The following is a 16,177-nucleotide window of genomic DNA, read 5'->3' on the forward strand; positions in this document are numbered from 1 at the left end:
ATAGCTAGCTACACTGTTAAGACCATAAGGTGTGTAGTCTTTGGCAGGTCTGTACCTGGCCCGCAAAGATGCCACAAACACCAATGATGATCAGGATGTTGAAGACCGCTGAGCCCACGATGGTGCCGACCCCCACGTCTCCTTTAGTGATGAACACACCTGAGATGAAAAGAGAGGTGTGGGAGGGGCTGTAGGTGACAATTACATTTTAGTGGATGAAACCAACGGTTATCTCAATGTGTTCTATACGTTGATGTAGAATGAAAGACAATTCATATTGACTCTGCTGACATCATATGGATATGTGTGGCATTACATGATACACAAACATGTTCATTTGGATGGTTTGAAGATCCATGGCAAGATGGTGAAAGTTATGGGCCATTTGTATCAGTCAGTGTTGGGCATAATGTATAGTGTTCATTGACACAATATTGGCCACTGATATCAGGAAATATGAGGTGAAATACAGAGTGATTAAGAACTGACCAATGAGAGACGTGAAGAGCTCTGGTGCTGAGCTTCCTGCAGCCATGAAGGTTGCCCCTGCCACATCCTCACTGAGCTGCAGGTTCTGACAGGGACAGAGACAAGGGGAACATTCTCACACAATCATAATACATGATCAAGAAGCACTATGTCTTTGTAGAAATACATGATAACAGAAATCCTCTTCAGCCTGTCTTGCACAAAGTTTATATTTTAAATGTGTCAACTAAAAGTAGTAATAATGTAGTGATAAAAAGCAGCACATGGTGCCTCCTTCTTCCTGTATCCTGTACCTTCCTGTATCCTGTACCTCCCTGTATCCTGTACCTCCCTGTATCCTGTACCTCCCTGTATCCTGTACCTCCCTGTATCCTGTACCTCCCTGTATCCTGTACCTTCCTGTATCCTGTACCTTCCTGTATCCGGTACCTCCCTGTATCCTGTACCTCCCTGTATCCTGTACCTTCCTGTATCCTGTACCTTCCTGTATCCTGTACCTCCCTGTATCCTGTACCTCCCTGTATCCTGTACCTCCCTGTATCCTGTACCTCCCTGTATCCTGTACCTCCCTGTATCCTGTACCTCCCTGTATCCTGTACCTTCCTGTATCCTGTACCTCCCTGTATCCTGTACCTCCCTGTATTCTGTACCTTCCTGTATCCTGTACCTTCCTGTATCCTGTACCTTCCTGTATCCTGTACGTTAATTGGTGTTGTTGGTTTTCTCACCTCTGATATTTTCTCCAGGGAAGGGACAAAGTAGTCATCACAGACAATAGCAAGAGCATAGAACATGTAGATAGCCTAAAAGATACAGCGAGAGATGAAAATAGAGATACAATCTGTAAGGATGTGATAAGGAAGTGTTTAAGTTATTCAGTTCATTTAGGCAGGTGTACTTCACTATGATTGGCAGATAAATTATATTATGAAACATCTGAACAGATGGAATTGCACTAAGGGTGTGGCTGCAAAACTGCAGTATCGTGGTATCATGGTTGTTTTGTGAGGTGTGTTAAACAGGTGTGTTTTCTGCGTTGTGTGTTATGGGACACTCACACACAGCACATGTAACAGCACTGCTCCTCCTTTCAGCTCCTCCTTGGTGAAGATGTCTTCTGGAAACTCATGGATGGCTCAGGGAGAGAGAACAGTACAACACAGTTAGACACAGATCCTACCTCTCTCTGTCGAGAGAGAGAGGGGGGGGGGAGAGAGAATGGAGGTGGAAAAGGATAGTCGAGAGACGAGAGAGAGAGAGGGGGGGGGGGAATGGAGGTGGAAAAGGATAGTCAACAACAACAGCAGAGGGGGAAGGAAATCAGAGTCTTGCGCTAATCTGACGAAATGGATGACATGCCGCTCAAGACCAAAAGCAGAACAGCGTCATCAAACTGCCACATTGGTTTGTAATGACATGGCTTTCCTGTCCCTGTATCATCATCCTTCTTATGATAAAGGACAGATACACGCATCGTAATAACACAGCAGGCCTTCTGGAAGAATGAATGACAATTTCACCAAATTGCTTTCCAGGTCCAATCCTTTCTGAAGGAATACAATGCTATATCAAATTAAATTGTATTTGTCACGTGCCGAATACAACAGTTTTCGACTTTACCGTGAAATGCTTACTTACAAGCCCTTAACCAACAATGCAGTTTTAAGAAAATATAGTAAAGAAAATATTTACCAAATAAACTAAAGTAAAAAATCCCAAAAGTAACACAATAAAATAACAATAATGAGGCTATATACAGGGGGCACCGGTACCCGAGTCAATGTGTGGGGGTACAGGTTAGTCATAGGGGTAAATTGACTATGCATAGATAATAAACAGCGAGTAGCAGCAGTGTAAAAACAAAGTCTATGACTTGGGTAACTGGAGTCTTTGACAGTATATAGCTGAAGGAGGCACCTTGAAGGTTTGTTCCTCCACGGTCCGAAAGGAATTGCTGCAGCTAAGCGTCAGGATCTGGCTCAGACTCCAAGAAATCATACTTATCCGCCTGACACACAGCAGCCTAACACACAGCAGCCTGACACACAGCAGCCTGACACACAGCAGCCTGACACACAGCAGGCTGACACACAGCAGCCTGACACACAGCAGCCTAATAACTGATCTCTTATGGAATTGCTCCCTCCACGCAGCCAGACACCTGTACAGGCTAGCAGATTCTGCCCCCCTGGGCCGTGTAGAGAGAGAGGAGCAGAGGAGCAGAGCTCTGATGAGGAGGTGTGTGGAACAGCTGGTTCCTGCTCCTCCAGTCCTCAGGCGTATGTGAGAGTGTTAGTGAAAGCTTCCCCTCGGTTCCCCCCAGCGCGACGAGCAGAGGAGAGGAGGCTGCAGCCTAGAGAGCACAGGGCACTGCTGCTAAATCAGTACTCAGACGCAGGGGAAAATGAACTTTAACAACTGGGGAGCCCAAACCTATTAATAGACCTGCTGCTCTGAGACAGGCAGCCCTGGGTAGCTTATACAGCCAGTCCCACAATGCACGCTGTCTGACGCATGCTGCACGACTCATTCTACACCAAACACACTTCCTATAATATACATGCTACACATCACATGATGTATGACACACACTACCAAACATAGGCTTCATGACATATACTACACAGTATGCCCACTACACGCCATCAGCTGTGCTGTGATTCTATGACAGCATGCCATTCTGAAGCTTCTCCCTGTAGATTAGAAGAGCACACCTCTCATGTGATCAAGGCTATTCGATTTTGATCCTTGAATCTGTAGTGTGAGGCAGAGAGGAGAGGATGCCATATGGTCTAGAGGTTTGTATGATGACAGTGTGCTTCTATACAATGCCCTTCTATATTGTGTATGTGTACAACATATGGTTATCTAATGTACATCTAGCGATGTAATCAACATTCTGAATCTGAGCCTCAGAGGGTGAGGGTCCCTCTCTCTGCCTCTGCTCGGCTTGTACTTCCACCTCCCAGAGAACTGTGGGGAAAGGAGCTTATTTTATTTTCTGGCCAGCTGTTGCACTGGGGCAGGACCTGTTCACTAAACCATCCCAGTTTAGCATGTCAACTTTCTGTCAGATTATCATAAGAAAGAGTGAGGCAGCATCTCACTAAAGAACGTGGGTACACATCTGCATCTTATCAGTGTGAGGACATCTGTGCTGTAGTTGTGGTATTATTATCATTTTCTGTTTTCCTTATCCTATAACTGTGTTTTGGAAAGCAGGTCAGATCTGGATCCTTCCCCAGGTCCCCAGGACATGTAGCCCCAATACACAAGGCCCCAGTTGAACGTGTCTATGTAAATGCCGTGCTGAAACACGCGTCTCAGATGAACGTTTTGATGGGTTGCTTCGGTGAAAGCAGTTGCCATGGAGACCCTCTCCCTGGGGACTGTGGTTTGTTGACGGGCGGCGGTGGTAAGCCAATGACGGCTGAGCGAATGGTGAGAAAGGGGGAGGGAGGGGAATGGGTGTTTACCATGGTATTGGCTTATGAAATATGAAAAAAAGAGAAATGACAGGCAGCTCTGGAGAGAAATTTCTAAAAATATGTATTTTTCCTTGCCAACCCTCAGGAGAGGTCTGAGAGAGCGAAAGCATACGAGACAGTGTTGGCTAGGAATTGTATTTGTGAGGATGCTCATCCTCCGTTCCCTTTACTAGGCTTTTGTCACAGGACTGCTGATTGACTAGACTAGCCATAAGATGATTTACTATATCTGAGCTTGGCTTCCAATACTGAACATAGGACATAATCAGCTCCCATGAAATACACAGCCTGGGGGGCGGGGCGAGGGCGTGGAGTTGTAGCAGCATTCACGTGTTTCTGCACCACGCACCCTCTTATTACATCTACTAGTGTTACATCTCTGTGTGTCTGGTCTCCTATAAATCTCACCGGGTGACATTTATTGTCATTAATCTTACGCTTGAGGTAAAACTGAGAGATTTCTGCAAAAATGGCTATATTATCGTAGAAATTCATGGTCTTGATCTTCATTTAAAGTTAGGGTTAGCAGTGTGGTTAAGGTTAGGGTTAGGCATTAGGGTTAGCAGTGTGGTTAAGGTTAGGGTTAGGCATTAGGGTTAGCAGTGTGGTTAAGGTTAGGGTTAGGCATTAGGGTTAGCAGTGTGGTTAAGGTTAGGGTTAGGCATTAGGGTTAGCAGTGTGGTTAAGGTTAGGGTTAGGCATTAGGGTTAGCAGTGTGGTTAAGGTTAGGGTTAGGCATTAGGGTTAGCAGTGTGGTTAAGGTTAGGGTTAGGCATTAGGGTTAGGCATTAGGGTTAGCAGTGTGGTTAAGGTTAGGGTTAGGTTTAAATCATATTTTGTGACTTAGTGACTATGACAGCTAGTAACCCCTCTGCAGAGCTGCCTCAAGGGCAAGATTCATGACAATAAATGCAAACCTGCATAGATCTCTCTCTGAGACACTAGATCTTATCATTATTCACAATGTGAATGGGCTTGATCTTATTTAATTTCATTGCTTATTCAATCAAGTAACTAGAGAAGGGTTCAAAATGGACATGTGATGTAATATGTGTGTGTTCCTGCGTGTGTGCGAACCCATAAGTATGCTTGAGTGTGTGTTTAATGCCATATCAGTCAGGATTAAAAGTGAACCCCCAACTAAATTAAACCTCTAAAGCTGTGAGATGATCTCCACTTGAGTCACTCTGCCGCAAGGGACTTAAGAGTGTGACCGAATGGCAGGCAGAGGGAAGGAAAGAAAGAGATGTTATTGATTGAAAAAGCTGCAGTGTATCTTGGAGTCAAGCTAAGGTATTGAGTGAAACACAGAGCAAAGTAGTCTCACGCACCAACAGAAACAGCACCACTACATAGACTGAAACCACTACAACAACCTTTTTTTAAACCCCTTTTTTTGTGGTATCCAATTGGTAGTTACAGTCTTGTCCCATCACGGCAACTCACATACAGACTCAGGACAGGTGAAGGGGTCAATCTGCACTGCTTGTTGACACATTGCTCTATTAACCCGGAAGCCAGCTGCACCAATGTGTCAGAGGAAACACTGTACAACTGGTGACTGTTGTCAGCTTGCAGACGCCTGGCCTGCCACAAGGAGTCGCTAGAGCACGATGGGAAATCCCGACCGGCCAAACCCTCCCCTAACCCGGACGACACTGGGCCAATTGTGTGCCACCTCATGTGTCTCCAGGTTACGGCCGGCTGTAACACAGCCTGGGATCGAACCCGGGGCTGTAGTGATGCCTCAAGCACTGCGATGCAGTGCCTTAGACCGCTGCACCACTTGGGAGGTCCTCACTACAACAACCTTGCATTTTTTATCCCGAATCAAAACATTTATTTGATTTTATGACATAGTTACGAAAGGCCGACAAGAGCAAAAATAGTCAAAGCCAATCCAACCACACAAATCTCACCAAACCTCAATAACCATCCTTTATCTGACAAAACACTGGCTGAAATAATTTGAGAAATCCTCAGGAGACCTACAGTGGGAGAACAATCAATAAGCTTTAGTCCCTCACAGGAGATTACTCCACCTGTTCAGACACATCACATGGAACTATCCATCGTCTTAAAGCGTCAAGTCTCAATGTTATGTTGGTGGCCTGGGAAGCAAAGGAAACTACTGCAGTAAAACAATTAGAATTCCACCACTAATACCCTATCTGAAATGAAGACGGGTAGCTGTGAGCCACATTTTATGTACAACCACACACAGAGCTGTCGGTGAGTGATCTCCATCCTTAACCTAGGACCTTTAAGTCATCATCAGGAACCAATGTGAACTCAGAGAGAACAAGGATTCTAGAGAGACGGGATGGGAGCTAAGGATATTCTCCCCAATTTACAAAGACTTCAGACAAAAACACAACTACTCCCATGTTTAATAGTTGCATTAGTGGCCATTTGCTTTATTTGACAGCCATAATAAATTACTCCCCTGACAAAACTCAAGGTCTTTTGAAAGGAAATATCATTAGTGTCACACCCTGGTCAAAGTATTTTGTGTTTATCTTTATTTATTTGGTCAGGCCAGGGTGTGGCATGGGTTTTTGTATGTGGTGTGTATGTGTGGGGATTGTAGCTAGTGGGGTGTTCTAGCTAAGTCTATGGCTGTCTGAAGTGGTTCTCAATCAGAGGCAGGTGTTTATCGTTCTCTCTGATTGGGAACCATATTTAGGCAGCCATATTCTTTGAGTTTGTCGTGGGTGATTGTCCTTAGTGTCCTGATGTCATTGTTCTGTGTTAGGATACACAAGTATAGGCTGTTTCGGGTTTTGTTAAGTTTATTGTTTTGGTAGTGTTTGTGTTTAGTGTGTTAATTCATTAAACATGGATTGCAATAGACACGCCGCATTTTGGTCTGACTCTCCTTCTCATAAAGAAAACCGTTACAGAATCACCCACCACAAAGGGACCAAGCAGCGTGTCAACAGGCAGGAACAGCCCAAAGTGGAGTACAGTATGGACTATACTTCTTGGGAGGAGATAGACAGGTGGGCGGTCGACCCAGGGAGAGTGCCGGAGCCCGCCTGGGATTCGATGGAGCAGTGCGCGGAAGGATATAGGAGAATGGAGTTTGCGAAGCAAGCAAGGCGGCGCGGACGGAGGCCCCATAGTCAGCCCCAAAAATTTCTTGGGGGGGGGCTCAGGGAGAGTGTGGCAGAGTCAGGAGCCAGACCTGAGCCAACTCTCCCTGTTTATCGTGAGGAGCCAAGGAGGAGACCAGAGCCGGTGTTGGAGGTGTGCGAAACAGAGACTGTGAAGGAGTTAATGGGGAAATTGGAGGAGAGAGAAATGAGGGAGTTGCTGTGTTGGTGTTTTAAACATGGAATTCGCCCGACGGAGCGTGTCGGGGATTTGATGGCACCTGGGTCAGCGCTCCATACTCGTCCTGAGGTGCGTGTTAGTCGGCTGGTTAAGATGGTGCCAGTCTCACGTACCAGGCCTCCTGTGCACCTCCCTAGCCTTGCACGTCCTGTGCCAGCACCGCTCTCAAGATCTCCAGTACGCCTTCACGGTCTAACCCATCCTGTGCCACCTCCACACCCCAGCCCTCCGGTAGCAGCTCCCCGCACCAGGCTTCCTGTGCGTGTCCTCGGCCCAGTACCACCAGTGCCAGCACCACGCATCAGGCCTACAGTGCGCCTCGCCTGTCCAGCGCTGCCAGAGCCTCCCTCCTCTTCAGCGCTGTCGGAGTCTCCCGCCTGTTTAGCGCTGTCAGAGCTTTCCGCCTCTACAGCGCTGCCGGAGTCTCCCGCCTGTTCAGAACTGCCAGTTAGCATAGAGCTGCCAGTTAGCATAGAGCTGCCAGTTAGCATAGAGCTGCCAGTTAGCATAGAGCTGCCAGTTAGCATAGAGCTGCCAGTCTGCAAGGAGCTGCCAGTCTGCAAGGAGCTGCCAGTCTGCATAGAGCTGCCAGTCTGTAAGGAGCTGCCAGTCTGCAAGGAGCCGCCAGAGCTGCCTGTCTGCAGGATGCCGCCAAAGCTGCCAGTCTGCAAGGAGCCGCCAGAGCTGCCAGTCTGCAAGGAGCCGCCAGAGCTGCCAGTTAGCATGGAGCAGCCAGGGCCGCCAGTCAGCATGGAGCAGCCAGGGCCGCCAGTCAGCATGGAGCAGCCAGGGCCGCCAGTCAGCATGGAGCAGCCAGGGCCGCCAGTCAGCATGGAGCAGCCAGTCAGCATGGAGCAGCCAGTCAGCATGGAGCAGCCAGAGCAGCCAGTCAGCATGGAGCAGCCAGAGCTGCCAGTCAGCATGGAGCAGCCAGTCAGCATGGAGCAGCCAGTCAGCATGGAGCAGCCAGAGCTGCCAGTCAGCATGGAGCAGCCAGTCAGCATGGAGCAGCCAGAGCTGCCAGTCAGCATGGAGCAGCCAGTCAGCATGGAGCAGCCAGAGCTGCCAGTCAGCATGGAGCAGCCAGTCAGCATGGAGCAGCCAGAGCTGCCAGTCATCATGGAGCAGCCAGTCAGCATGGAGCAGCCAGATCTGCCAGTCGACCAGACTCTTCCAGATCTGCCAGTCGACCAGACTCTTCCAGATCTGCCAGTCGACCAGACTCTCCCAGATCTGCCAGTCGACCAGACTCTTCCAGATCTGCCAGTCGACCAGACTCTTCCAGATCTGCCAGTCGACCAGACTCTTCCAGATCTGCCAGTCGACCAGACTCTTCCAGATCCGCCAGTCGACCAGACTCTTCCAGATCCGCCAGTCGACCAGAATCTTCCAGATCCGCCAGTCGACCAGACTCTTCCAGATCTGCCAGTCGACCAGACTCTTCCAGATCTGCCAGTCGACCAGACTCTTCCAGATCTGCCAGTCGACCAGACTCTTCCAGATCTGCCAGTCGACCAGACTCTTCCAGATCTGCCAGTCGACCAGACTCTTCCAGATCTGCCAGTCGACCAGACTCTTCAAGATCTGCCAGTCGACCAGACTCTTCCAGATCTGCCAGTCAGCCAGGATCTGCCAGTCAGCCAGGATCTGCCGAAACCACCAGCCAGCCAGGTAGATTCATCAACCTGCCTGAGCTTCCTCTCACTCCTGAGCTTCCTCTCACTCCTGAGCTTCCCCTCAGTCCCGAGCTGCCTCAGTCCCGAGCTGCCCCTCAGTCCCGATCTGCTCCTCAGTCCAGTGGGGTTCTGGGTGAGGACTACTAGGCCATGGTCGGCGGCGAGGGTGGACTATCCAGGGACGCGAGGAGAAGGGACTAAGACATTGATTGAGTGGGGTCCACGTCCCGCACCGGAGCCGCCACCATGGACAGACGCCCACCCGGACCCTCCCTATTGTTTTGAGGTGCGTTCGGGAGTCCGCACCTTAGGGGGGGGGTTCTGTCACACCCTGGTCAAAGTATTTTGTGTTTATCTTTATTTATTTGGTCAGGCCAGGGTGTGGCATGGGTTTTTGTATGTGGTGTGTATGTGTGGGGATTGTAGCTAGTGGGGTGTTCTAGCTAAGTCTATGGCTGTCTGAAGTGGTTCTCAATCAGAGGCAGGTGTTTATCGTTCTCTCTGATTGGGAACCATATTTAGGCAGCCATATTCTTTGAGTTTGTCGTGGGTGATTGTCCTTAGTGTCCTGATGTCATTGTTCTGTGTTAGGATACACAAGTATAGGCTGTTTCGGGTTTTGTTAAGTTTATTGTTTTGGTAGTGTTTGTGTTTAGTGTGTTAATTCATTAAACATGGATTGCAATAGACACGCCGCATTTTGGTCTGACTCTCCTTCTCATAAAGAAAACCGTTACAATTAGAGTATCTATCAGATTCTCTTTTTCAGTTCTCTCCTGTAGCCACTAAAATATCTCTGTGGAAAAATAATCCTCAAACCGACTGGCTCTGTTGCTTGCCGAATAAAACTAATGCATAAAAAACACAAGCCATCGTTATTTATTCAATCTGTATCGTTGAAGTGTTACAGAGAGCACGCTAGAAATGTAAAGGTCATTTCCTATGGAGCCGACATCTGCAGCATTTACCATGAATGCCGTCTCCACTGATACGGGAACATTGTCTTTATTTGTCAATCACACTGTAACGCTGAACTTCCACGATACGGATTGAATAGAGCCCTTATTAAAATGCATGGGCTTATCTTCTTCCCCTGGTCTATTTTTAGCTCGATCTGGTTGTTCATTCTGCCTCGGCACTTTGAATGCTTAAAAGACAGAATTATCTGGGTTTCAAAATGTAGCATTCAGTTGCTTAGCAACGCTGGCCTCAAAGGGTTCTCGACTGAAGGCAGACGCTGCCATCTCCGTCTTGTTATACAGCGGGGGGGGGGGGGGGGTGGAGTGAGAAAGAGCGAGCGATTGAGAGAGGGAGAAATAAAGTGAGATATAGCAATAGACGGGAAAACCGCGGCTATCCCCAAGATAATATTCCTAGAGGTCTGTCTGAGCTGGCCGTTTGGATTATGTAATCATTAGCAGTTACAGTAAACAGAGAATAGGGGATTTACGTGAAGATAAAGATGAGTAGCCTGCCCTGTGCTCTGTAGCCTAGGAGTAGTGCAGCTCTGAAAGACCTAATGTCATCTACCTGCCCACAGATCCATCAGCCTATTGTTCTACAACCTGTATTTACCTTATGACTCATAAGGGAGTTGTGTCCTTGTCAAAGATACTGAGGGAGGTCTCTTTGTAACAGAAAGACCACACATCAAGTGCTTGCTTTATTGGTGTTGCAGGTGCACATATTGCATTAATAGTTATCTTCTGCCAAGTGTAAATCTAGAACGATTGTGGCAGGTCAGGGAGATAGTGGTATCTAATGCAGTTCATACATTTTCATATCGCAGACTGAAATCACTACACTGTGCATTGCTCAGTCCTGTCGTCCTGCTGCAGAGATCTCCCTAGCTGTCTTCTACCCCATGTCCTCCACTGTGTTTACTTACTGTTTATATATTTCCTTGATTCTTCCATTGCAAGTCTGGCATGGCACTCTAACCCCTCCAGACAGAACCTTTCCTCTGGCCCGGCAGCCAAGTTTGAGACGCACAGTTTACAGAGCACCGATTCCTGACAAGCACTGCACTGCAGCCTCGGCCCACATGACCTTTTCAGTTAACCCGCAGGGGAGAGCCAAGGTTCACCAGCATATACACACAGCACTAACCGCCTTCCCAAAACACACACACACACACATTAACACACTAAGTCACATCTACACAGCTTAGACACTCCTGGAGCCCCCTCAAGTGTTCCACACAGTTTGGGAAATAAATATTTAGTCAACAGACAGTTTGTGCATCGATGTGTCTTCAGGACTTGTAGGGCTCCTATACTCCTATTCCTGTACTTAATCAGCTAATGCTAAGGAGAAGACTATTGAGTACAGAGATACTATACAGTTTGAATGGTCCCTGTCAGCTGCTATTCTCTGAGGAGACAATCATATAAAGCTGTGTGCCAGAGGACATGGTAGGGAACATACACTTTTGTCTAGAATGGGGATCAGGGTCCTTCAGTGGAGGTTGAGGTGGGAGAGATGTTTGGGGCTGTGAGGCTGACTCACCTGGTCTAGGAAGGTCCAGTGTCTGGTTGTCTTCTGTCCACTCCTCCTGCATCAGCCTGCGTCTGGAACGAACTGGAACACCCCCCTCTTCTGGCTGAGACCCAGACGACTCCGGCTCTATTGAAATGTAAGTCAACTGATTTGTAATTTGTGTATTTTATTGCACTGAGACTCATCAAAAGACCGGTTCAAAGACAAAACACTATCTTATTGGACACAACATTGAAAGGCTTTGTGTTTTAGTGCAGATGTTACAGATAATACAAATACAGGCTGGAGGAAGCAACCGGAGAGAGTCAGCAGAAGAGATCATGTCATCTTTTATGAGCACACTCATAAGCCATTCATCATGTCAGCACTGCAATCTCCTCACGGAGTAAATCCCTGTTCCGTATCTCTCTGTTGATAGCCTATCTCTTTATTTGGACTTCTGCTATTAACCCCTATATATGGAAGGACAGCATCAACAGTGAGGACCTCCACTGATGTACTGTATCTGTGTCATTGTCTCCTGAAACACAGAGATAACTGCTGCCACTCACTGAGATCTCTGTCCAGAGCAGAGTAGACCAGAGCCCGAGTGACCAGACCAGAGCAGATTAGAGCAGACCAGAGTCCGAGCAAACCAGAGCCCGAGCCCGATCAGACCAGACCAGAGCCCGTGCAGACCAGAGTAGAGCAGACCAGACCAGACCAGAGCCAGCCAGGTGGGGGCCATTACCCTCTACTCCGGTTGTTTAAGAGGTTGCTTGATCGCTCTCTGTGTCCAGTCTGTTTCATGATCACTTACCGCTTTGTTTTACTCTACAGTCCAATCAACGTGTTGCACTAGGTCTGAGACTGGGGATGTGGAGGCTTTCATGTGGAGCTGTCAAGAGGAACCTGGGTAATAGGAAATTCAAATGGGCCTCTGTCACAGACGGTGCCGCCATTATCACACTCACAACCACACATCACAGAACACAGGGCTCCAACCCAGACCCAGACGAAGACTACACTTTGGCAAGAGTCTCGTCTCTTTCTATAGAAGATGTGGGGTTCACTCCTCAAGATGATCTGTCTGGTGCATTGTAGGCATTGTTGCTGAGAATTTTCCTGCACAGTAGGATATCTAAACTTGTAGTGTATTCAAGGTTTAAAAAGGCTTCAAAAGTTTATAATTTTCACTATACAATTGCAGACTTTATTTGCCCTAAGGAAAAATGTATCAACCCCTACAAAAATGTTAATTCATTATAATCCACATAACAGTTCACATTTCCTGTTTCTGCAGGATGATTTTCCTGCTTTATCAAACTGGCTCAAATGAAGATCCTGCATCTGCATGGTCAAGCCTCGAACTAAGCTGGAACTGGCAATCAATGAAAAAGCCTTCAAGAACAATTGCTCTACTATAGCGACTAGTAGGCCTGCCACTAGAATGATGCTGTATGGTTAACTTGGCAAATTAATACATTTATACAGTAATACACATCTTGCCATTTGCCATTAGAAAGATACATTAAATAATTGTTCATATTTTTTTCCCAAGATTAGGCCTATTAATTAATATATGGGTTAAATGCATCAAATCAAACTTTGTCACATGTGCCAAATACAACATGTGAAGTAGACCTTACCGTGAAATGCTGAATACAACATGTGTAGTAGACCTTACCGTGAAATGCTGAATACAACATGTGTAGTAGACCTTACCGTGAAATGCTGAATACAACATGTGAAGTAGACCTTACCGTGAAATGCTGAATACAACATGTGTAGTAGACCTTACCGTGAAATGCTGAATACAACATGTGTAGTAGACCTTACCGTGAAATGCTGAATACAACATCTGTAGTAGACCTTACCGTGAAATGCTGAATACAACATGTGTAGTAGACCTTACCGTGAAATGCTGAATACAACATGTGTAGTAGACCTTACCGTGAAATGCTGAATACAACATGTGTAGTAGACCTTACCATGAAATGCTGAATACAACATGTGTAGTAGACCTTACCGTGAAATGCTGAATACAACATGTGTAGTAGACCTTACCGTGAAATGCTGAATACAACATGTGTAGTAGACCTTACCGTGAAATGCTGAATACAACACGTGTAGTAGACCTTACCGTGAAATGCTGAATACAACATGTGTAGTAGACCTTACCGTGAAATGCTTACTTACAAGCTCTTAACCAACAGTGATGGTAGTTATGAGATAGTGAAAGTTTAGTAGGGAAAACTGAAGAATATGACAGCTATTAAAGGAGAATATGAAAAACATCAGAACACTGGTTGTCAGAAGGTTTGTGTCATAGCTTAATCTATGACTCATTACATGAACTCATACTCTCTCAACCTGAAAATCACAGGACTGGCCCACACAATCTCACACACACACACACACACACACACACACACACACACACACACACACACACACACCTCTTGATTAAATAATTTTACCTGACCATCTGTTGTTTCATAGCTGAGTATTTGAATCCATCCTCCGAGAGGAAACCAGGAGATCTAGAGCAGTAGAACCAGGTCTGTAGAGAATATGGACCCTAAAGGCTAGATCCCTCAAACTCAACTCTGGACCTCAAAGCCAGTTCCACTGCCTTTTTTCATTGTTCCCCTCTAATCAGGAACTGAATTAGGCCTGGAACACCAGGTGTGTGCAATTAAGAGTTGAGTACCATTGGGCAAGATGTTGACCGTGCGCTGTTCATACAAAGGATATGAATAACTGCATGCCATCAATGTTCTCTTTAGTTCATACACTCATCCCTTTACACACAGTTTATATGCTTATCTGTTTTCTCACTGTGGTGCAATTACAATCATCCATCTTCATGTTACTTAATGCAATGCTTGATAGGGATATGTATTCTCTGGGTTCCCTCAGAGTAATTGGTTCGACTCTAGGAGGTTCTGTGTAGGTGATTGCCTGAGATGAGAGGTTCTGTGAGGATACCAGGCTGGAGCAGGGGGGGTGATGCCAGCAGCCTACCACCCTGCATCCCACTGCTTGCCTCTGAAGCTAAGCAGGGTCAGTCCCTGTTGGTCCCTAGTTGGTCCCTGGATGGGAGACCAAATGCTGCTGGAAGTAGAGTTGGAGGATCAAACAGACAAGAAAAAGATCCCAGAGCAGTGATTGGGGACATTGCCTGGGTGTTGTTTATTGGATGTGATGTTAAATTGGTGTCCTGACTTCTGTGCTCACTAAAGATCCCATGGCGCTTATCATCAGAGTAGTGATGTTAACCCTAGTGTCCTGGCTAAATTCCCAATCTGACCATCATGGCCACCTAATCATCCCCAGCTTCCAACTGGCTCATTCATCCCCTGTAATTATTCACCAGGTCATTGCTATAAATGAGAATGTGTTCTCAGTCAATTTACCTGGTAAAATAAGGGTTAACAAAAAAATGATGCTGAAGTTTCAATGTGACGCACAATCTAGGTGCAGAATATTGGGGGATGGGACATGGGAGGGAATCATCCAATATGTTGGTTCCAAATCTCTCTCTTTCATCCCATACAGCCTATTATCAATATGGTTACATAATTATTATTTTGCGAGAAATTAAATAATCTTGCATATTTAGCCGATGGCAGTATTTCATTGTAAATTTAATTAATGAAGAATGTGAATGAGCTGACAGATCGATCATTTCCACCCTTAGGTATTATAATACAATCTGTGAAGATATAAACATGTCCTAAAATGTTTTCAACTTCAAAAGGAATAGTAAAAAATATGTGATGCTAAAAAACACCCCACATTTACAAGCAATAATATACGTTAATTGACATTATGCAAAATGTACCCATCATTATTCCTTGTGGAAAAACTCACCTGTCACGTGCGCGACCTGTGCGAGCCAAATGACCGCGAGAAGCACAACTCCACAGCAGCAGAACCGCTGGAAGGGCCGCCGTCTCCCTGTCTGTACAGCCGCCTTCATTCCGAAATCGGACCCTCACCAGTCAAAACATATCCGTTGCAGTTACGGTCAGGTCGGTTTCCACTTTTCACAGCTTAATTGCACTAGGCTACACTTTAACTTGAATGTCAAGTTAGTTGATTGTGTAAACCAGCGCTAAATCCTCGCAGACTGTAGCCTACTCAATTCGGATTACAATATTTTATCCTGCCAAGGCGCACCGTGACATCCATGCCTTGAGATCACACAAGATTACACAAGAGGAGTAGGTGGATGCAGAAGTGATGACAGCATTTACAGCCTTCAGATCGGTAGACAGATTGAAAAGTCGGCGACAGCAGAATCCGGTACAAACACGAGAGTTGAGGCGCTGGGTAGCGGTACGGTCTTTCTGCCTTGACACTATTACCACTCTGGTTGTGAAATCGTGTCGGTCGTCGTGTTGTGCGCTGTGTTCGTGTGCGCCACTAGGCGGCGACATGCTCGGCGTCATTCAATGCATAGAGTGCAACAAAACAAAATCCTAACAGACTGTGCTGAGCCAATTTTCTAAGATAGCCTATATCCTCAAGCAACCAGTGTGGCAATTTGTCATCTGAACATAGTGATAGAAATTCTTCATGAGCTATGAATTTTAGGCCAAGGCTACTACTGTGCTACTGTAGTCAAACAACAAGAGTGATGTGTTTGGCAACATGCAAAATTGGCCTGGTTTTAACATTTCACAGACATTATATCTGAAAAGG

General features: G+C 46.4%; 1 protein-coding gene across 1 annotated transcript in view; it reads right to left on the reverse strand.

Moving 5' to 3' along the window:
* Positions 1-15,940, reverse strand: part of LOC110510009 (sodium/potassium/calcium exchanger 3) — a 36,856-nt gene extending 20,916 nt beyond the window's left edge. The window contains exons 1-6 of the mRNA XM_036967571.2: positions 15,344-15,940; positions 11,498-11,614; positions 1,548-1,624; positions 1,218-1,292; positions 490-574; positions 56-159 (exon numbers count right to left, since the gene is read on the reverse strand). Coding sequence (XP_036823466.2) covers positions 56-159; positions 490-574; positions 1,218-1,292; positions 1,548-1,624; positions 11,498-11,614; positions 15,344-15,452 — 567 coding nt within the window. The 5' untranslated portion in view covers positions 15,453-15,940. The remainder of the gene's footprint in view (positions 1-55; positions 160-489; positions 575-1,217; positions 1,293-1,547; positions 1,625-11,497; positions 11,615-15,343) is intronic.
* Positions 15,941-16,177: the final 237 nt, after the last annotated feature.

The sequence above is a fragment of the Oncorhynchus mykiss genome, chromosome 29 (genome assembly GCF_057628025.1).
Source record: "Oncorhynchus mykiss isolate SJ-2025 chromosome 29, ASM5762802v1, whole genome shotgun sequence".
NCBI lineage: Eukaryota > Metazoa > Chordata > Actinopteri > Salmoniformes > Salmonidae > Oncorhynchus > Oncorhynchus mykiss.